General features: G+C 49.9%; 1 protein-coding gene across 10 annotated transcripts in view; it reads right to left on the bottom strand.

Moving 5' to 3' along the window:
• PML (PML nuclear body scaffold) overlaps positions 1–22,566 on the bottom strand; it is a 43,328-nt gene that overhangs the window by 9,976 nt on the left and 10,786 nt on the right. For 5 of the 10 annotated variants that reach the window (XM_020286080.2, XM_012748229.3, XM_076004542.1 and 2 more), the window contains exons 3-7: positions 10,056–10,636; positions 8,472–8,542; positions 3,606–3,755; positions 2,920–3,178; positions 1,865–1,917 (exon numbers count right to left, since the gene is read on the bottom strand). In XM_020286080.2, coding sequence (XP_020141669.2) covers positions 1,865–1,917; positions 2,920–3,178; positions 3,606–3,755; positions 8,472–8,542; positions 10,056–10,636 — 1,114 coding nt within the window. Of the gene's footprint in view, positions 1–90; positions 1,218–1,864; positions 1,918–2,911; positions 3,179–3,605; positions 3,756–8,471; positions 8,543–10,055; positions 10,637–22,566 lie in introns of those variants that run through there. The other 5 variants (XM_012748232.3, XM_012748235.3, XM_012748238.3 and 2 more) reach the window with 5 other exon arrangements.

The raw sequence follows: 22,566 nt of genomic DNA, 5'->3' as shown, positions 1-22,566 counted from the left end.
AGTGTAGGGAGGGAGGAGACAAAACCACCTGTAGGGAAGGGCTCAATCCGTCAGGGAGCTGGATGATCATGGAAGAAGGGTTCGCAAGGGTGATAGTTCAACATGTGTTTATTGAGCAGCCACGTCTGCCGGGTCTCAGGCTGGGCATTCCCTGTGGTCATGGGCTCAGATCCCGGCAGAGGCCCAGGGACTTGGGGAGAGGGGTGGGGTGTGGAAGGCTATGCCACCGGTGAACACAGGAGCGTCACAGTGAGAGGGAAGCTTCCTACTTGGGCAAAGAGGCCTGTAAGGGCGGCCCGGATCTCAGCCACGCCCTTGGCCTTCCCCTTGTAGCTGGAGAGGACCCTGTTCTCCCAGCCCAGAGGTCCACGTCCATTCATTCTTTGGTTCATCCCTTGACCAAGGGGTAATGAATGCCTACTACGCACAGGGCTTTAAGTGCACGGGCTGGGGCCGCTCAGCACCTAGGCAGGACAGCAAGAGAGAGCGCTCAGGGCGCTCAGATGCCTTCGCGAGCAGGGCCTGGCCCAGGGCGTTGGGGGCCTCTTGGGAGGGCGGGCCTATGGGAATGTAACTGGAGAGGCTTCTGGTGGGACTTGGGGACTCTGCACGGGGGCTCTGTCAGAATCCCCAAGGGGAACTGCTGCCCCAAGAGCCCGGGGTGCAATGCCTCCCCCTGAGCCCCCCAGGGAAGAGGCACCAAGCTGGGACGCCATGGAGGAGAGAGGGAGAGCAAAAAAGCGGCTGAGCCACTGGGACAAGTGGGAGGCTCGGAGGGCGCGGCTGCGGGACCGCCTGGCCCCTCGCACACGGAGGGGCAGGCCGATGGCCCTGTGCAGGTGGGCAGGCTGCTCCTGAGCGAGATGGTTGGGGGGCCCTGCGGGGGCAGGGGAGGTGGCCTGGACCACCTGGGAAGACCAGGGCCATTTGGGGCCATGATGCAATTGGAGGGGCAAGTGGTGGGCGCGGCGAAGGCGGGCGGCTCTTTGAACTCTGCGCAACGGGTGGCTGATCCCGCGGTGGACAGCAGCGTGCTCCTGGTGCTCCGCAGGCTGGGAGACGCGGCTGGGAGACTCGGCGTCAGAGATGGCGGCTTGGGGAAGCCAAGTTGGGGGGCGGCATGTGCCTCGGGGCAGGCAGGAGGCTCCTCGTGCTCTCAGCAGGGAGTGGGCTGGCAAGAACCGTGGTGGCTGGGCACTCTCTGTGGGCTCCGGGCACTTTCCAACACAGAACCTCAGACTGAGGGCTGGAAGGGGCCTCAGGGGCCACCCAGTCCCACCTTTCACTCTACTCAGATCCCTGTTCCCCAGGACAGGTAAAACCCAGCCTCCAGGAACCAACCTCCGGGGACAGGACGGTCACTACCCTTGGGGACACTTGTGTCACTATGGGATGACTTTAAAGTTCTTTCTTACATGGAGTCAAAGCTCGTTTGTTTGGGCCCTATCCAGGGCTGCCCCGCAGTGTCACACCCCTGCACTGGCCCTCGCTGGCTGCGTTTAACCAGAGAATGGATCTTGTCCAGCCCTCCGCAGGGAGAACTCAGAGGACAGAAAATGCATAAGGAAGCTCCAGACAAAGGCCTTGGACATGGCAGAGAAGAGACAGGGCTCTGAAAGGAAGCGTGCTATACAACACACATGGCTACTGAAGGCTCCTGCCCTGCATGCTGGGAGGGCTGGGGCGGTCCAGGCATGCGGCTGGCATTTGAAGACTGTCCCCAGGACAGCTTAGGACTCATCGTCTTGCTGGGAAGTCACCCCAAGTGCAAGGCGAGTCTGACAGTCACCTGCTGTGGCTGTGACCCCTGGGACCTGGAATGGGAGCAGGCAGGAGTCCTGGGCGGAACTTCTGGGCCACTCACCGAGTGTTCGGCGTCTGAGTCTTCCGAGCTGCTGATCACCACGACGCGCTCCTCTGAAACAGGGCGGGGAGGCAGGTTAGGCGCCGCCCAGGGTGCACGCGGAAGGGTGTGGTGCTCAACTGGGGGGGTCCTTGCGGTCTAGGGGGCTGGGGGCTGGTGGGTGCTCTGCGGGGACGTGAACATTCATTGTGTGTGCCAGTGCGCTTGGGCTTGACTTATACATAAACAGGTTTCCATCATTCCTGTCACGCCTCACCTGTGCATGTTTAATTAAGCTATTGGCCCTGAATTCCGAGTTTCCTCCCTGCACAGGAGCTTAACCACCACCTTGTGTGGGACTTTTTGCACACTGGTGCAAAAAGCCTGTGAGCTGGGATGTGTGAAGTTAAAAGACGATTCGCCCAGTATTCAAAACCCTGGGACTGCCAACAGCATGTGTGGGTTAGGGGCATCAGCGCTCAGCGTGTGACTGTGGCTGGAGCTCAGTCTAGGACCTCGAAGGAAGAACAAGGCTGTACTTGGGGTGAAGCGGATCCAGGAAAAACTCTTTCGTTCCAGAATTCTTTGGGTTGATTTCATCTCCTGCCCAAGGACTCTGACTCCCTGTCTGGTGTAGTCCACAAGAGATATCTCAGACAAATGGGATCCTCAGGTGGGTGGCCTTTGCGGAAAAATTTGGGGAAATGATGGGCGTGGACTCTGGGAACGTGCTAGGCATCCACCAACAGGCCTTTCTTGGGGAGACACGCCCTGCGTAGAGGCATGGCACCGGGCGCTGTACGGGGAATGTTTTGGGCAACGACTCACGCAACTGTGAGGGTGAGCCCCTCAGCCTCCGGCACTGCAATTATGGCAAAGCACACGGCGACTATCAGATCCTCACTACTAGGCAAACTGAGGGCTGTCCCTGCCCCATTCAGTGGTAGCCCAGGGCAGGACACACAGGGCCTTCTGCTGGCCTCGGTGTCCCAGGTGGGGTCAGAACGCAGAAGAGGGCCCCCGCGCCCAGACCCCAGCGGGTAGCTCACAGGCTGCTGTGCTACCCACCTCCCTACCTGCCTCCCCAGGGCTGCCGGTCGCATGGTTGCTGTTGGGCAGGTTGAAATCAGTTTCCGTGAAGGGGCTCCTGGGGCTGGGCAGCCTGTCCAGGCAGGGTGGCGAGACTGCCTTGGAGGTGCTGGGCCTGGGCTGCTCTGGGGAGCTCAGGGCCAACCTTGCCTCCTTCTCCTCCTCAGACTCCATCTTGATGAGCTTCCTGGGGCACTGGGTCTGGCAGGACTTCCTCTTCTGGGGCGTGGCCGTATTGGAGACCTCCTGCAAGTCGCAGGGCCAGGTCAGGTGCCTCCAGGGGGTGGTGGGCAGAGCCCATGACCCCTTTGTTCCTACTGGCCCTCTGCCATCACACCCTCTCCTCTCTCTCGGCCACGCAGATCATGCCTCTCTTCAGACCAGAAGCCCTCCCAGCCTGGTCCCAGCTGCCAACCACTGACCCCTGCTGGTCTCTGACAGCCCTGGGCGTCTCGGGTCCCAGTGGGCTGGGAGTGGCTCGAGCATGAGCCTCTTCCAGCCCAGAGGGAGTTCCCTGGCGGTGTAGCCAAGAGCAAGGGAGGCAAGGAGAAGGTGCAGAGTGGACACTTCCCGTGAAGAGCGGATGAAGGCTTGGATTCTCACTGCAGTGCCCCTCACTGCTCGGTGGAATCTGGGCCTTTGGGAGGGGAGGCAGGGGCGGCCAGAACCTTACCTCTCCATAGGAGGCATCTCTGATGGAGAAGGCAAACGTCGGCACAGGGTGTGCCCCCGGCACCGACTGCACCACTGCCACGGGCTGGGCTTCGGCCAGCCCCAACGCCTGGGCCGGTGCCTGCATCTGGACTCTCTGGGTCTCCTCAGGCTGCAAAGTCAGGAAAATAGAGTCAGAAATGCCCAGGCAGCAGGCCCAGGGCAAGGGACTCCAGACCTGTGGTTGGCCCGATCCCAGGGCCTCACCCTGTCACAAGTTCAGGCTCCCTGATCCCAAGCTCAGAGCTCACTGGGGGCAAGAAGTCCTTGCCAAACGCTGGGTGATGTCCCCTCCTTCTGACTCGAGTTGCTGGTGCCAGGGACACTTCAGTTCTTGCGTCCTAACAGCACTGGAGGGTACCTCAGGGATCACACTGCCAACTCCCCCGGGGACACGCTCAACAGCCAGTCCAGCTTACACACCTCCAGGGACAGAGTGCTCACTACTGCTGGAAGCAGCTCCTCCAACAGTTGCAAGGTCCTAACAGTGAAAAACCCTCCCAACTGAGCTGCACCTGGCCTCCCCGAGACCTTAGCTCTGCCTCGGTCACAAGTTGGACAATTACTCAAAACTCATCAGGCTTCAGTTCCTGCGTGTAAAATAAGAACAACAATGTCTATCTCATACGGTAATGTGGATGAAATGTGTTAATAGTAGTAAAACATTTAGAGGAACACCTGGCACTTAACGATGGTGACGATGACACAGATGGTGATAAATATTGTTTTCATTTCTATTCTGTGCCAGGCACTGTGCTAAATGCTTCATGTATCCATCTCAAATGAGGGAAGGCAGTTTCTCAAAGAGTTAAACATACAATTACCATAATTCTATGACTCAGCAATTCTCCTCTTAGGTATACACCCAAAAGACTTGAAAACAGATGTTCAAACAAAAATTTGTACATGAATGTTTACAGCAGCACTATTCACAATAGCCAAAAGGAGCAAACAAACCAAATATCTACCACCCGATGAATGGATAAACAAAACGTGGTACAGCTACACAGTGGGATATTATTCAGCTGGATGATACATACAACAACATGGATGTGCCTTGAACACATTATGCTAAACAAAAGAAGCCAGACACAGAACACATGTTGTATGATTCCCTTTATATGAAATATCCAGAACAGCTAAATCTATAGAGCAGAAAGCAGACTGGTGGTTGCCAGGAGATGGGGGAGTGGAAAATGGGGAGAGACTGCTTCTGAGTATGGGGTTTCCTTTCCGGTGATGAAAATATTCTGGAATTCTAGGTGGTAATGGTTGTACAAGATTGTGAATGTATGGGAGGCTGAGGCAGGAGGATCACTTGAGCCCAGGAGTTTGAGGGCAGCATGGGCAACATAGCAAGACCCTATTTCTAAAAACATTAAAAGATTGTGAATGTACTAAATGCCACTGAATTGCACACTTCAAATGGTTAAGCTGGTGAATTTTATGAAATATGAATTTTATCACAATAAAAAAATTATAGTTTAAAAAACAGGTGCACTCTATTGCCTATCACAGAGCAGGAAATGGAGACACAGGGACGTGAAGTGACTTCCCAAGGTCACACCCCTTAGCAGCCTGGACTGCTATGAATCAGGGTTTTCTAAGTGGAAGTTCCCCTCCTGCCCCTGCACGCCATCCGTCTTTTTCTTCTGTCGCTGGCCCTTCCTGTCCCTTCCGCTGTCTTTCTCCCTTATGTGAAACTGAAGCACACGCCAGACCATTCGTTGAAAATGAGAGAGTGGGCCGGGCGCGGTGGCTCACGCCTGTAATCCTAGCACTCTGGGAGGCTGAGGCAGGAGGATGGCTCGAAGTCAGGAGTTTGAGATCAGCCTGAGCAAGTCTCTACTAAAAATAGAAAGAAATTAATTGGCCAACTAATATATAGAGAAAAAATTAGCCAGGCATGGTGGCACATGCCTGTAGTCCCAGCTACTCGGGAGGCTGAGGCAGCAAGATTGCTTGAGCCCAGGAGATTGAGGTTGGTGTGAGCTAGGCTGACGCCACGGCACTCACTCTAGCCTGGGCAACAAGCGAGACTCTGTCTCAAAAAAAAAAAAAGGAGTTTAAAAGGTTTTGCCCTATCCTTGGTGTCTGGCTCTGCAAACGGCTGGCATGTAGAGGACCGTCTTTGCATGCAGGCCGTGAGCTCCCCGGAGGCAAGGCTGGCTCCTCTCCGGATCTGCCCCGCCCCCGCAACACCTCGCACCAACATGAATGAAGCAGGGGACACACGGGAGGGCTCAGTAGAGGGGAAAAACATGATAACTGATTTATAGTTGTTTTATAGCTTTAAAATAAGACATTTATTTTTTTCACTAAAGTATCGTAACATCATTACAAAAAGGGCCTACGAGAAAATAGAGGGAAAAGACTCAGCGCTGCCGCCTCAGCCAAACACTCCCACTGGTGTGCCCGCTGGTGTGCTTTCTCTTCCTGTCTTCCCGGCACATGGCTGCAACGAATGCAAACAGACCAGCAGTGCCAGGAAGGACAAGTGCTGGAACTGGAGGCCTGCCTCCTGCCTCCTAAGGCAGAGGCATGGTCTGAGAGGCCTCCCTCCTGGCATGGCTGGCGGAGCCACTTTCCCCAGGCCCGGCCCATCTCTGCCCGCTTCGCCCGGCCTCTGCACTGGCACTGCGCTGCCACTTCCTGCCCTCAGCGCCACCACAGCCCCAGCTGGAGACTGAAGTGAAAAGCAGAGGCTCTGCAAAGGGGCATTCCTCTGACGCCCCAACTTCAAACCGTCTCTTAGTTGTCAGTGAGAGGCCACATCTGCTCTGGCTTTATCAAGACAAAGCCATGTGAGCTCTTTTGTTCATTAACCGGCTGAGTGTGTGGATCCAGGGCACTTTATTATTTCATACTATTTCTTTGCGGACATTATCCACTGTAGCATCATTTGTAATAGCAAAACAGTCTAAATATGCATCAGCAGGGAACTGGCTGAATAAACCATGCAACATCCATTCGGTGGACCACTATGCAGCTATAAAAAGGTATCAGGAGGCCGGGCGCGGTGGCTCACGCCTGTAATCCTAGCTCTCTGGGAGGCCGAGGCGGGCGGATTGCTCGAGGTCAGGAGTTCGAAACCAGCCTGAGCAAGAGCGAGACCCCGTCTCTACTATAAATAGAAAGAAATTAATTGGCCAACTAAAAATATATATACAAAAAATTAGCCGGGCATGGTGGCGAATGCCTGTAGTCCCAGCTACTTGGGAGGCTGAGGCAGCAGGATTGCTTGAGCCCAGGAGTTTGAGGTTGCTGTGAGCTAGGCTGACGCCATGGCACTCACTCTAGCCTGGGCAACAAAGCGAGACTCTGTCTCAAAAAAAAAAAAAAAAAAAAGGTATCAGGAAAGTATCAGGAAGCTCCCTACCTACTGACAAGAATTCCAGAACACATCGCTGGGTGGAAAAAATCTAGGGTGTAATACCATGTATATATGGTATTATACTACCTTTGTGCACAAATAGAGTGGAAAAAGCAAGTACTTATAATCATATTTGCTTGTAATTACATAAAGAAATTCTAGAAGGACACATCAGAAACGAACAAAGACAGGTGCATGGGCGTAAGAACTGGACAAATGGGGCATGAGTGCGAGTGAGACGCCAGCATTTTCTGTATGCCTATTTCTGACCATGTGATTGTATTATTGATCAACAAATAAAACGTCTTCTTTTACTTTTTGAAACTATGTGTATGGGGATGCAGCACCCAAGGCAGTTAAGGGTTGGCTTTTAGTCTTGTTCCTAACTTGCTGTGTGTGGCATTGGGTAAGTCACACCCACTCTCTGGGCCTTACTGTCATCCTCTTTTTTAAAAAAACAGTTAGGCTCCATGCTTTCTCCTAGCTCTAAAACTCTCAGACTGTAAGTCCTGCCTCCTCTAGGAAGTCTCTCCTGATTGCCTCAGCCTACTGTAAATCATGCCATGACAAAGCTAGGAAGGCATACTGCCCCTCCTCCCATCAGAAGACCTGCTTTCCATGGAGGATTGGTCAGTCCTGGGTCCAGATCCTTGACAGGCAGGTACACGCAAACCCGAGTGACCGGGCTGGGGAGGAGACTAGACGGTAGGTCCAGGAAGGAACTGAGGGACCTCATCCTGATGGAGAGGACCATGCGTGCAAGCGCCAAAGGGGGCAAGTCAAAGGGATGCCACCGCATTTCCACCTAGGGAAGCACTTTCTAAGTCAGAGCAGTCCAGACGTGAGGCAGCTGCCTCAAGAAGGAGCAAGCTTCCTGTCCCTGGAGGTGTGTGCATGAAAGGTGGACAGCCGCCGGTCAGGGGTGCTGCAGAGAGAATGCCAATGTTAGATGGCATATGGGTGCCTTCCAACCCTGACAAACTATGTTTCTTAGATATGTGATGGCCCTGGAATCACACCAGCAGGATCCAGGCTGCTGGGATTGAGATCTGACTACTGGCCCCATTCCCTATTCCTCTCTAAGAACCGTGTGTGGGGAAGTAAGACAGAAGATCCACCTATGTTGACCCCAGGAAAAGGCTAACACATTTAAGGTTGGTGCAGGGAGGAGAGGTCATCTGCCACATCTATCAGGGCGGCTGCCGGTGACCACCTCCTTCACCACCTGTCCACCTCTGAACCTGGCCCAGGGCCCATCAGGAGCAACTCTGGCATTTAGGAGGCCAGAGTCAGCCAGCCAATCCTTCTTTAATGTCCTCCCATGAAAGCTCCAGTCCAGCCACTTGCTGTCTCTCTCTGAGGCACTCTCCCTGCAGATTCAGGGACAGCAGGACTCACAATCTGCTGATCTGCTGGGCTCTACTGCCTCCCCTTCAGACCTCAAACCCCTCTCACCGAGTCAATGTCAGAAGAGTCCCTGAGAGTGCTGGTAGCCTCTGGGCTGGCTCTCCTGGAGAGAACTGCATCTGAAGAACACAGAGAAGGTCACAGGCAGGTCAGGGACACCTCAGTGAGGAGCAGAGGGGCATCCTGACCTGAGATAGTGACAGAGAGAAGGTCCCTATTGCTTTTCCTGTTCTCCAGGGCATCTCACAGCACGGGGGAGCTGGACACAGCACTGGACAGCTCCAGGGAGAGGCTGGGTTGGAAGGAAAGCTCTCTCAACTGCGGTGGGCATAAACCCAGCCAGAAGGGAAAGAGAGGTGGCCTTAGAGTGTGCTTGCTTTTAGCTCCAAAGCCCAAGTGCATTTCTCTCCACCCCTGGGCCACCACCAAGGTGAAGTGTGGACAACCATAAAGCTCACTGACTCTCTGCATACACGGAAAGCTGTGTGATATTCTTCCTTACCTGTAGTCTGGTTTTTATTTAAATCTAAAATCAAATTTTATTTTAGTTGATTTAATTTTACTTTATTTAAATCTCTCATGCTTCAGAATAAAATAACTCTTCCCTCTGCCACTGCCAAGTTACAATACCCAAGGCTTGCTGTTTAAACTCTGTGGGGTCATTTCCTGGATATGGGGTAACAGTCACTGCCTAGGTGGAAAAGCACAAGTCTATGCCCACTCTAGGATTGTCCTTTATGAGCCTGCGTCCACCAGCTCCAGGAAGAGTAAGCCTGCTCCATTATTGGCTGCTGCCCATGTGCCTTCGGATTTTGCAGCCTCTCCCCCCTTTCTCAGTAAGGGTACACTGGCTGCTCAGAGCTCAGATTCCAACTTAGAGATTTAGTCAAAGAGCCCTGCAGGCCCTCTTGTGCACACTCTCTCCACTCATTTTGAAAGCCTCCCCTGATGTCTCCAACTCACGCTGAGCCGCTAAGACTCCTGGATTTGCATTGCAGAGCTGGGCAGTCTCATCTCCTATTCTCCAGCTGTGATGTGGCCCTGGCTCCTCTCCAGGTTGGACTGGACAACTCTAGAGATCAGGAACTGATCTGCTGTCTCCTGACCTCCCAAGTGCCCAGAACTAGAAGGGGCTTACTTCAGGTGGCATGTCAACCCTGGGGACAAGGGATCTCCTCCACTGAGTTACTGCATGCTTTGGGGCAAGTACTCAACCTCCCTAGGAGTTTTTCTTAGCCTCCCTCTGCCCTAGCCCCACATCCCAGTTGACTTGTCTGTTTCTGGGCACAGGAAGACTTCAGAGAACCTCCTGAAGTGGCCGGTCCCTCAGGGCTAAAATGACGATGGGATGGATTCTCAGTTTTGCAGTTTCTTAACTTTCACACGTTCCACAAGGGTTATAAGGTCACAGCTAATCTACACGGTTTATAAATTAGTAAAACGTGCCCCCTCTGCGTGGCTGCAGCCCATGTTAGAGCCTCCTCTCCCCCTGTACTCTGCACTCTAGAGCCTAAGACCTGACCAACCCAAGAGACTTAGGAAAAACCCAGTTTCCTTTTCAATGGAGATGATCTTTCCTGACTCTCCGTCAAGCCCTTAAATGCTGAGCAGGCGCCCACGAGGGTGGCTTACCTGTCCTCTGGGTGATGCTGGAGATGAGGTCCTGCAGGCGCGCCCTGAACTCGTCGAACCCGTCGGTGCGCACGGCGGCTTGCAGGTTCTGGGGCTCCTCCCGCTGCAGGCGGCAGAGCGCCTCGCGCAGGAAGCCGTGCATGTCCAGCACCTCCTGGTCCGATGCGTAGCGCTTCATCCTCCGCACGAGCGCGCCGCCGGTGCGGATGCGCTGCAGCACGGCGTCCAGGCTGCCCAGCCGGCTCGCCATCGCCTCATAGTCGCGCTGGTAGCGCTCGTTCACCGCCTCCAGCAGCTCGCGCTCCTGCGCCAGCACGAGCGCCACCACCTGGCGCACGCGCGCCTGGATCAGCTCCTCCGTGTCGGCGCGCGCGCGGGCCAGCTGGCCGACGGCCGCGCTCAGCTGCGCATGCGCCGCGCCGAAGGCGCCGTCCCGCTCCTGCAGCGCCTGCGTCATGGCGTCCAGCTCCTCCTGCCGCTGCCGGATCTCCGCGCTGATGTCGCACTTGAGCGCGCTGTGGTCGCTGTCCAGGAGCGCGCACGAGCAGCACAGCGGCTTGCGGCAGCCCCGGCAGTAGATGCTGCGACACACAAAGCCAGCCCGGTCACGGCTCCTGCCTTTCTCCCTTACGTTTTCGTTGTTAACTTCCTCCGCCCAAACTACCACACTTGGAATCATGGTATGTCCGAATGCGCGCTTTTCCCAAGTCAGTGTTTGTGGTTGTGCTGCCAGCAGTATCCAAAGTACCAATCAAACATCAGAGTATAAAAAGTTACTACAGGCCGGGCGCGGTGGCCCACGCCTGTAATCCTAGCTCTCTGGGAGGCCGAGGCGGGCGGATCACTCGGTCAGGAGTTCGAGACCAGCCTGAGCAAGAGTGAGACCCCGTCTCTACTAAAAATAGAAAGAAGTGAATTGGCCAACTAATATATATAGAAAAAATTAGCCGGGCATAGTGGCGCATGCCTATAATCCCAGCTACTCGGGAGGCTGAGGCAGGAGGATTGCTGGAGCCCAGGAGTTGGAGGTTGCTGTGAGCCAGGCTGATGCCACGGCACTCACTCTAGCCTGGGCAACAAAGCGAGACTCTGTCTCAAAAAAATAAATAAATAAAATTTTAAAAATATGTTAAAAAAAAAAGTTATTACAGCAATGACTTCAACATCAGTGAAACAATGCAAAGATACACAAAAAGAAAATAATCTCTTTCCACCATTTCTGAAGTCCCCTTCTCCACCAAGGCACCAGGTGAGCATCCTGGAGTGCACCCTCTGCACCTCTCTCCACTCAAACCGCCTCACACAAACACTGACAGCGCTGGGGCTCGTGGGTTTTCACGATGTGACACGTATCGGCCCTCCCATGTAACGTTAGCAAGAGCCCCTTAGAATTATTGAGCTCCTCGTTTCACAGATGAAGAAACAGACTAACCGATGTTATAAAATTGGCCCAAATACTTACAACAATTTTGGGGGTTGAGGTTTATTCTAAAGAAAATGGCCCTCTCGAACTCCTGACCTCAAGTGATCCTCCCGCCTCGGCCTCCCAGAGTGCTAAGATTACAGGTACGGGCCACCACGCCTGGCCTGTAGTAACATCTTATACTCTGATGTTTGATTGGTACTTTGGATACTACTGGCAGCACAACCACAAACACTGACTTGGGAAAAGCGTGAATTTAGAGACATACCATGATTCCAAGTTTGGTAGTCTGGGCAGAGGAAGTTAACAATGGCCCTATCATTACTTTGTAATTTCCTCCTCTAATTTGACTTTCATTCAGGATATCCCTCTAGGTCTATAGGCACAGATCTGATGCATTCTCTTTGATATCCCCGTTATACTCCAGACGGGCCACAGTTGAGTCAATCATTTTCCTTTTTTTTTTTTTTTTCTTGAGACAGAGTCTCGCTTTGTTGTCCAGGCTAGAGTGAGTGCCGTGGCGTCAGCCTAGCTCACAGCAACCTCAAACTCCTGGGCTCGAGTGATCCTTCTGCCTCAGCCTCCCAAGTAGCTGGGACTACAGGCATGCGCCACCATGCCCGGCTAATTTTTTATATATATATATCAGTTGGCCAATTGATTTCTTTCTATTTATAGTAGAGACGGGGTCTCGCTCTTGCTCAGGCTGGTTTTGAACTCCTGACCTTGAGCAATCCGCCCGCCTCGGCCTCCCAAGAGCTAGGATTACAGGCGTGAGCCACAGCGCCCGGCCTAATCATTCTCCTTTTGATAGACATTCAGGTGATTTCCTGTTTGTGCATTTTATTTCTTTTCTTTTTCTCTATTGTTTCTTTGTTTGATGCTAATATGAACAATGCTTTAGTAATATCCACATTGTATAGCCTAATCATGGACATATTTTGTTTCTATGTAAATAGATTACAAATAATAGGACTGCTAAATCAAAGAATGTGTTTACATTTTAATATTTTTATTTATTTAACATATTTTAGCTAGCAGACACTTCCATAGCATTTCGTATGTGTCAGACACTATTATAAGCATTTGACAAATCTTAACTCATTTAATCCTCCTAGTAATCCAATGGAATAGGTACTATTATTATCCCTATTTTAAGGATGGAAAAACTGATACAAGTGGCAAAATATGAATAAATTGTCCAAGGTCACACAATAAGTAAGTGGTAGAGTACAGATACAAACTGCAGTATGCAGAATAATGGTCCCTAAAGATGTCCATGTCCTAATTCCCAGTACCTGTGAATATGTTACCTTACTATGGCAAAAGGGTCTTTGAAGGTGTGATTACATTAAGGATCTTGAAATAAAGAGATTATTCTGGATGACTTGGGTAGGTCCAATGCAATCACAAGAGTCCTTATAAAAGAAAGAGGGGTGAGGCGAGAGGGTGAGAGGAGATATGATGACGCAGAGGTCAGGGTGACACTATGTTGCTGCTTTCAAGACGGAAGGGGGATGTGGACCAAGGAATCTGGACAGCATCTGGAGTTTGGGAAAATCAAGAAAATGGATTCTCCCCAAGAGCCTCCTAAAGGAGCGAAGCCTGCTGACACCTTGATTTTGCCTCAGTGAGACCCATTGCAGACTTCTGACCTCGAAAACTAAAAGACAATACATTTGTATTGTTTTAAGCCCCTAAATGTGTGTAAGTTGTTACAGTGGCAGTAGGAAACTAATATAAAACCCAGGCAGTCTGGCTCAGAGTCCACACTCATTACCATTGCAATGCTGCTTCTTCAAATGTTACCAGGAAAAAATATTGGTAGTTACTTCCCCAGAAATGTTGCTGGAATTTGCCCTCACCAGCAATGGTAACAATAAGTCAGCCCACCTGAGGCCAGGAGAAAGGGTCTTGGCTGGGACAGCCTTGAGACCAACTTGTCCCGGAATGACCCTGCTGGCCAGCCTGACTGAAATACAGTGCTCGGCAAGGAGAACCTTAGTTAGAAATTCTAAGCAGTTGCGAAGGGAACCGATGACTCTGCAGAGGGCAATTTGGCAGCATCCACCAAAATTACAAGAGCATTTATCCTTTGGCTTAGCAGTGCTCTTTCTAGGTATCTACTCTGCAGCTCTGTCTGCACACATCCACAATGACATCCGTACCATTTATTCACTGCGGCACAGTCCGTAATAGTAAAGAATAGCAAAGAAATAACCCAAGGGTCCGTCACTAGGCAATTAGTTACATAAATTAAGATGCATCCAAACAATGGAATACTATGCAGCTGTAAGAAATTGACGAAGCTCTTTATGTACCGATATGAAAAGCCTCCATGGAGAAATGAGGTTAATAATAGGAGTATTGAAAGGATTAAATGAGTTATTATATATAAAAAGGTTAGAACAGTGACAGGCATATAACAAGTGTTCAATAAATGCTAGCTATTTTTGTTATTATGATACATATTTTAAGTAAAAAATCAAAGTGCAGAAGTGTATTGGATGCTACCTTTTGTGTAAGAATTGAGAAAAATAACATATTCATATTTGATTGTATTTAATAAATAAATACTACAAGGGCACACAAATAAAAATGGATACAGGATGGGGTAGGGCAGGGGTAGAGTGAGACATTTCACTGTATGCCTTTTTAGACTGCTTTCATGTTTGAACCATGTGAATGTATGAATATATTACCTTTTTTAGTTAAAAATAGAATATTAGTAAATGTGGGCAACTCTAGAGGGCGTAGAAATAAAGGGAGGAGAACAAGAAGCAGTTGCCATTTTCCTGCTGCAGACACACAGGGGAGGGGCTGCGTCTGATGCTGGGCCCCTCCTTGGAGACAGCGCGCCCAGCTTGGGGGCGCCTCAGGCAGCCTGGCTGGACAGAGGGCAAGACCTTCTGGACAACCGCAGCCTCTTCCTGCTGGGTTCTATTTCTAAGCTCCTTCCGCCCTGAATGGGGTCTCCCTAGGGAAGCAGCCCTGCTCCCCTCCAGACGGAAATGGACGCTTGGCAGCTGGGCAGCGCGAACCAGACCCCGGGCCTGAAAGCCCGCCCTCTGGTAACACTGCAGCGCAGACCCTGAGCTCAAGTGACCCGTGGAAGGGCTGCCGCCCAGAGCCGGAGTGACTTAGCGGAGTGGCTCCTTAGCTCTCGTTCAAGGGCCATTCACTGAGCACCTAATGTGTGCCTGGCACTTGGGGGGAGGCAGAAGTGAGGTGGGCACCTGCCCACAGGAGCTCCACAGTGAGAACACACACTTAACCCAGACACAGAGAGCTGTGCGTCTGGAAAGCAAAATGGCAGTTAATTGCTCCTGAAACACCACTGAATTAATAAGAAATTGCTCAGCAAAGTGGCTACATTACACATGAATTAAGTGAGAAAAAAATAGCTGAATTCTATCTCAGCAAAGCAAATAAAAAGAAACAGGAGCAAAAACTCCATGATCCCACTGGCAACAGCAATTCAAAAGACGCCACAAAATGTGACCCGAACAAGAAATATGTAGGACTTATATGAAAAAAAATGACAAGACCCACTGAGATATAGAGAAATATATCTCTTTTCTGTCTAAAAACAGAAAAGTATATCAAAATCCTGATTAAAGAGACTAAATATTATAAGATTATTAATTCTCAAGTTAATATAAATGTTTAAAGCAATTTTAATCAAATTATGAATGAGATTTTGAAACTTAGCCAAATGATTCTAAATTTCAGATGAAGGAATAAACAGTAGAAATAGCTAAGAAATTTTTGGAAAATCAGTGTAAGGAAGGGGAACTTTCTCCACCAGCTAACACATTACAGAACCGCCATTATTAAGCAAGTGTGGTACTAATCTAAGAGTCAAGAGAAAAACCAGAACAGACCAGATAGACCTGAAACAGGTGCTGGCATCTATAGGAACATAGTATTTTATATAACAAAGAAAGCACCCCAAACTAATGGACATTGTGGGGTTTTCAACAGCTGAAATCAGGGACACTGGCTGGGGCAGAGGCGGCGGCAGGAGTGGAGGTAGAGCCTCGCTCCTTGCTTCACACAGAGACACGGTTCCGATGGGCCGCAGAGCTAGCTGTGAGAAACAGCGCCATGAGAGAGAAACTGCAGTTGACTATTCGCTGCCACGACGATGAAGACCTGATAAGCACTGAAGAAATGGAAGAAATCATATAATCAAAAGACGCCACTGCCTAAAAATTCCAAACTATATATTCGTGACTTACTATCACATAAGAAAAGCCAGTCGTCCAACACTAACTGTTGCTCACTTTGTTTTAGATCATCACGGAGTTAGCAAGAAGGAAGGAAGGAAGTCGACAGTGGTATCAGTTACCTCTTTCTCCTTCTCCCCTTTTCACCTGTTTAGATTTTCTAAGTTTCTACAGTCAATTCTAAGTAAAGAAGTTTGGACTTTAAATAGGAGGCAATGGGAACCCTCAAAGAACAGTTTCCCACCTAGGAATTACAACAAAGTTCTTTCTCTTCTTCCCTAGTATATATTGTTTCACTTATTCCTTGTGACTGTTCAGTGAATGGACCACATTGCTATTTTTTCTTGTTTGTTTTTTTTTTAAGAGATGCGGTCTCGCTATGTTGCCTAGGCTGGACTCAAACCCCTGGGCTCAAGCAATCCTGCCTCAACCTCCCAAGTAGTATATTTTCATAAAAGCCTCAACGTGTTTCCTGGGTTCTCAATCTTCCCATCCCAAAGATGCCTGTGCCTAAACTGTGATGCCGGAAATGGTACGGGTTAGCTCTTCCAGTTCTTAGTTATGAAGCCCTGAGCAAATTACTTTCTCTCTCTGGGTCTTAATTCCCTCATCTGTAAAATGATAATGAGAATGCAGGAAGCATTACTACAAGGAAAAAGACAGGCTGGTGTATGCGAAGGCAGAGTGGAGCCGTGAAAGAAGAGGGAGCATCACACGGCGCGGAATTAGCCCTGCCGTTGAAGCGCGAACCTCGCAACGCAGGAAGTAAGTAAATAGCACTATTGAGGCTGTCCCCTCCCCAGAATGGTCAGGACACCCTAATCCAGCCACATCTTCTGCTGTGACCAGGAGCATGCCACTTCTGTTCTAGGAAACAGGTAGCTTAGCGATGCAAGAAGGAAAAATGCTATGAAAACAGGACCAGTGGAGGAGAGCTGGCACCACAGCAGGACTTCTGGGAGGGCCTGGCTTGCCCAAATGGCAACCGAAAAACTCTCCCCCACCGGCCCCACCTCCAGGCAGCAACTTGGAGCTTTCACTTTGGTGGAGTGGCAAAGGAGCAGCTCTTTTGGAAAATCAGACAACTACAGAGTAGTTAAAGGGCTCTATCAGTCATTTACCCAGTAGTATGAATGCATTTAAGAAGACTGGTTTCCTGCTATCTCCTGGGTGACACAGTTGAGGAAACAAGATTTCTGAAACCAGGAGAAGAGATGGGTGATTCTAAAGCCTGAAATATTTCAAGAGAGTGAATGCATTATCCCCACTGACTCCCTTCTAACTATACCTTGGTTGAGAAGGAGTGTCGGAGAGGAGACACAGGAAGTTAGAGAAGCAGCCAGGGAAGGGTGAGAGGAGGAAGCACCTCCCGTTTCATGCTCCTGTCACATGCTGGCCCCACGCCCAATAATGAGGAAGAGAAAGTTTGTGTGTTTCCTTCCCAGCTCTTTTCTGTACAGGTCCCAGCCCTAAGACGCATGGCCGGCGTACCCATGGTCCACAGTGTTCCATGGGACCACATCGCTCATTCTCTAGGTAGCAGGTACACTGCCAGGGGTTCCCTGTTTCTCCTGCAATCTTCATGTTGGAGAATGGCAACGCCTTTCAAGGCCACTCAAGCCGGGGACCATGGGGCCATCCCCATGCCTCCCGCTCCTCTATGGCTTCAATGATAATTCCTCATTAGGTCTTCTGGATTCTACCTTCATTTACTTAAAAAATGACCGAGTATCAACTATGTCCAGGCATGGGGCAAGGATGTGAAGATGAGTAAGGCAGAACCCTGATGCCCATATCTGCCACAGCAGTTCCCACTGCTACTGCCTTTGTTCTTGCTTGAGTTATTGCCTATCTCCTCGGGCACTGTACCGAGGAGATAAGCCTCCTGCCTCTGGTCGCTCCGGCTCCAACCAGCTCTGCCCAGTGCCACCACCATGGTATTTCTAAAACATGATTATCCTCCTGTGCTGAGGTGATGGCAACAATGACCCTCGTAAGTGCAACCAAAATAGTATTGAGAGTGAGAGATTTTGTAAGCATCACATATGTTGCATATTAATAAAGGAGATTCCATTTTTGGAACAAAGGTAGATCACCTGGGGAAAGCCAGTGACTTTTATAACAATACACTACAATTTACATAGTACTGAATATTGGTAAACATCAACACAATTTAGATTTACACTACAATAAATGTTGTAAGAAATAAGAAAAAGTTTATCACATACATAAGTACAATGATTATTAAGCTATTTTATTTAAATCTGATCTATTTTTAGTAAATGAGATGGCAAGAGATGGAAATACCACAAATAATCAATTAATTAAAGCCATGAATAAAAAAATATTTGATGATTAAGGTAATAATAACATAATACTATCTTAGTTAAGTAACATGTAGTGAGAACAGGCACCTCTTCTATTCAATCATGCCTATCTTGAAATACCACACCAACTCTAGTAGCTTTGGCAGGCAGAACATATCCAAATTGCAAAATATGCCACAGCAGGAATTTGTTGCAAAATTCAAAGACAAACGTTAATTATTAAATGTTAATGGAATCTGGTGACATAGAAAACTCCTTATGTGACAGAAATAATTCTGATATTCTCAAATACCTTTACAAAAATGTATATAAAATGAAAAATAATTTTTACAAAACTTTGAATGTATATGGTAGTTCTGATCTTGGTTACTCATTCAGTAGGCATTAAATAAATAAGTTCCCCCTCCCAAACTGTAGTAACACTATTAGATTACTAATCTGAAAACATTTAAAATTTATAAATTAAAAATTGTAATACTAGTGGTAACAGAGCAAGAAAAAGAGAAAAATGAGAAGGATGAAAAGGAAGATGGACTAGGGCTATACATTATAGCCCTTTGACATGGAAGCAAAGCTGAAAGGGTAAGATCATCCTGATCTTTCACAGCAGACTCACTACCATCTAAAATGGAAGTATTTCATTAAAAACAAACCATATGGGAGGCTGAGGCAGAAGATAGCTTGAGCCAGGCTGCAGTGATCCATGATCACACCACTGCACTCCAGCCTGGGTGACAGCAAGACCTTGTCTCTTAAAAAAAAACAATCAAAGTATATATACATATATATATATACACACACACACACACACACACACACATATATGACTTCAACCTCTTGATATCTTAGTAATTCTTTTCTTTCTTTTCTTTTTCTTTTTATGTAGAGACAGGGTCTCGCTATGTTGCCCAGGCTGATCTTGAACTCTTGGTCTCAAGCAAGCTTCTGGCCTTAGCCTGTCAAAGTGCTGGGATTACAGGCATGAGCCACCACCTTCTTAGGCCTAATTTTTCTTTTTGTGCTTAATCTTAGAGGGATATTTTAAGGAAAATAGTTTAAGATGAAGAAATATTTCCTTGAAGTTTCACAATTCTAATTTTCAGTGTCTTTTGCTTCTGTCAAGGAAAGTTAAGTTTAACATTGCTTAAGAGATAAGATCTCGCTGTGTTGCCTGGGCTAGCGCAGTGGCGCAATCATAGCACACTGTAACCTGAAACTCCTGGGCTCAAGGACCCTCCTGCCACAGCCTCCCAAGTAGCTGGGACTATAGGCATGCACCACCATGCCCGGCTAATTTTTTTTTTCTTTTTTTTTTAGAGATGAGGTCATGCCCAGGCTGGTCTGGAACTCCTGGCCTCAAGTGATCCTCTTACCTCAGCCTCCCAAAGTGCTAGGAATATACATGTGAGCCACGGTGCCCTGCCAAAATGCTTACCTTTAATGGTATAAAATACACTCTGACTAGCCAAGTGTGGTGGTTGGCACCTGTAAACCTAGCACTTTGGGCGGCTGAGGAGTGAGGACTGCTTGAGGTCAAGAGTTCCAGACCAGCCTGAGCAAGACCGAGACACCATCTCTCAAAATTAGGTTGGCCTGGTGGCTACTTGAGAGGCTAAGGCAGGAGGATCGCTTGAGCCCAGGAATTTGAAGTTGCAGTGAGTGATGATGATTCCACTGCACTCCAGCCTGGGTGACACAGTTAAACTCTATCTGTTAAAAAAAATAAAATACTCTGAGTTCTAGACAAACAACTTGCAGAATCTTTTTTGCAATCTTTTTTGCAAGAGGTCGTTGGCTGTGGGCTGCCTGATGTGCAGCCCAGCAGGAACAGGAAAGGGGTGCCTAGTCTGCAGTCAGAAAACCTGTGTATCCTGTTCTGTCCTGGCTCGGACAAGCTCTCCTTTTGGGGCAGCTCCCATTAACTCCCTGGCCTCTCACCTCATTTGTACAACGGGAACAGTTCTTTCTTCCTCAACAATCTTACAGCAGGGCCTGGAATTATGATGATAGCACAGGAAAGAACATCTCAAAAGGCAGGATGGTGTCCTACTGTGTTGCCAAGGGAAAACTTTCTGTTAAAAAGAGGCTGCCCAGGTACCAAGGAGCTAGGGTGCTTCGCTTGAGGCTGGCTTCAAACCTGTTCCCTGCACTTTTGTTTCTGCTCTGCACACCTAGAATATATTTTCTTCTTTGCTTTCATTTTCAGTGGCTACTGGACATTTTTCTAAGAAGTATTACAGGCACATTCCTCTTTCTTCTTGATCCATTATGGAACTGGACTCTCCTTTTAGGGAGCCACATCCTCTTGCTCTCAGTCCATGAGCTCTAGGGGAGTGTGTGACTCAGGCTCAAGCCAATCTGCGTACGCCCCAGCAGCCTGAGAGACCCTCGCACGCACGAAGAGGAACTTGATCCAATCAGAGACTCAGTGAAACTTGGCATGGAATGCAGGGGGAGACTCGCACTCTCGCCCCTTGAATTTGAGGCTGAGGGTGCATGACCTCTGGAGCTGCCACAATCCCCCCGCAACCATGAGGGCACATCATTCTATGTATGTTTTCTATGTATGTTAGTTGGCCGATTAATTTCTTTCTATTTATAGTAGAGAGGGGGTCTGGATCTTGCTCAGGCTAGTTTAGAACTCCTGACCTCGAGCAATCCACCTGCCTCAGCCTCCCAGAGTGCTAGGATTACAGGTGTGAGCCACCGCGCCCAGCCTCACATATTATTCTAACAAACCTACCTTCGAGGCTTTTCCATGAAAAGAAACGCAGCAGCTCCTGGCTCTGAAACCAGTCCCCTGGGTAAATTCACAGAGAACTCAGAAATGGGTCACTGACTGTCCCTTCCATCATGTCACCCAACTCTGGGCAGCTGCCTTTCTTCTGCCATGTGTGCTCTTCACAGGCCAAGAAGCAATCCCAACACCGCCATCAATCCCTGCTAAGATGCAATGTACGGGTATCTTCCCAGAGGACACCAGGAAGGGCTGGGACTAGGGGTGGTAGCAAGATGTACAGGGTGCAAACTCGGGGAGACGCTCACTGTGGGTTCACAAGGGGGAGGCAGGTGACAGCCTCCTTGAAGTCTGCACCCTTGGCAAATGGCTTGCCCCCCCCTGTAGCCTGGTCCTAAGCAAGCCCATCAGCATCTGTCTTTTCCATTTCTTCTTCAGCCAGCAACTCTTCCCCGCCCTGGCCCTAGCTTTGCCACTGCATGTCCTTGGCCTCTGCCCTGAACTCTCCGCTGAGCTGTCCCCTGTGTTTCTCCCCAACCTGTCACCAATCTTTCCAGCTTCTGGTTTGGGGAACTCTTCTCCCAGTTTATGATCTCCTCACACCTCTTAGACTTGATTAATAGTTTTTTTGTTTTCTCTTCTCAACTACAGTTCAAGCTCTTTCTGGCTACAGGCTTTGATGGCCCTGGATGAATTCCCCCAGGCCATCTGGCAAGCTTTAGGATCTGGCATCCAGGCACAGTCGGGTCTCAGCTCCCCCTGCAGTCCTAGACCTGCATCACTCAGTGTAGAAGACCCCGCCCAGGGCTCCTGAGCACCTGTGGTGTGAGACCCTGGCCCTCTCCCCACCGCCCCACTCTGCTCCCTTGCAGCCCAGCCCACCTGCACCATGGCCTCGGGCTCCTAATGCTGCTCCCTTTCCCCTGGTCCAGATTCTTCGCTTCAGTCTCTGTTGGATACACACCCAACATATGGTGGTAAATCCCTTCAAATTTTTTGTGGAACAGGGTGACATATAAATAAGTATGCCACCAAAGAAATAAATACTGGTCCCTGCTCCCACACCTGCCCACTTTGTCACAGCACGAGCACAGCGAGGACCCGGTCCTCCCACAACATCCGCCAGCCGGCTTCCAGCCGGCCCCAGCGCCACTCCCACCGCACCCTACAGGACACGCGCTGGTGAGGGGAGCAGACGGCAGGAAAAGGAGCAAACTCAGAACACTGCCTGTTCTGGAAACTGCAGGATAGAGCCCTAACTCCTTTCAAGCACACGGCAGGCGTCTGACCCCAGCATGCCGCCCAGGCGCTGCCTTCACTTAGACCTTACCCTGAGGCCCTGAGACGCGCAGCCTCACTGGCGCCTGTCCTGCACGCGTGCTCCCTCCTCTCTGCGGCCTTTCCCTTCTCACACGTCATGCTCAGTAAGTGCAACACCTCCTGGAAGAGGCCTTCCCCACCGGTCTAGGTGGAGCAGGTGGCCTTTTCTGAGTTCACTGGCCTTTGTGCCTGTCTTTCTTCCTCCTTCCGCCTTTCCACACTGACGGAGCACATACCGGATGTCAGCCCTGTGCTGGACAAGGGCACTGGCAATGGCAAACACCACCCAGAACACAGTGTGATAAGGGCAACTATCAAAACATGGACACAATAGGCCGGGCGCGGTGGCTCGTACCTGTGATCCTAGCACTCTGGGAGGAAGAGGCGGGAGGATCCCTTGAGCTACGGAGTTCAAGACCAGCCTGAGTAAGAGCGAGACCCCGTCTCTACTAAAAATAGGAAAATTAGCCGGGCT

Source organism: Microcebus murinus, chromosome 6 (assembly GCF_040939455.1).
Source record: "Microcebus murinus isolate Inina chromosome 6, M.murinus_Inina_mat1.0, whole genome shotgun sequence".
Taxonomy (NCBI): Eukaryota; Metazoa; Chordata; class Mammalia; order Primates; family Cheirogaleidae; genus Microcebus; species Microcebus murinus.
The sequence above is the reverse complement of the archived record's forward strand: the minus strand, read 5'-3'. Positions and strand labels throughout refer to the sequence as shown.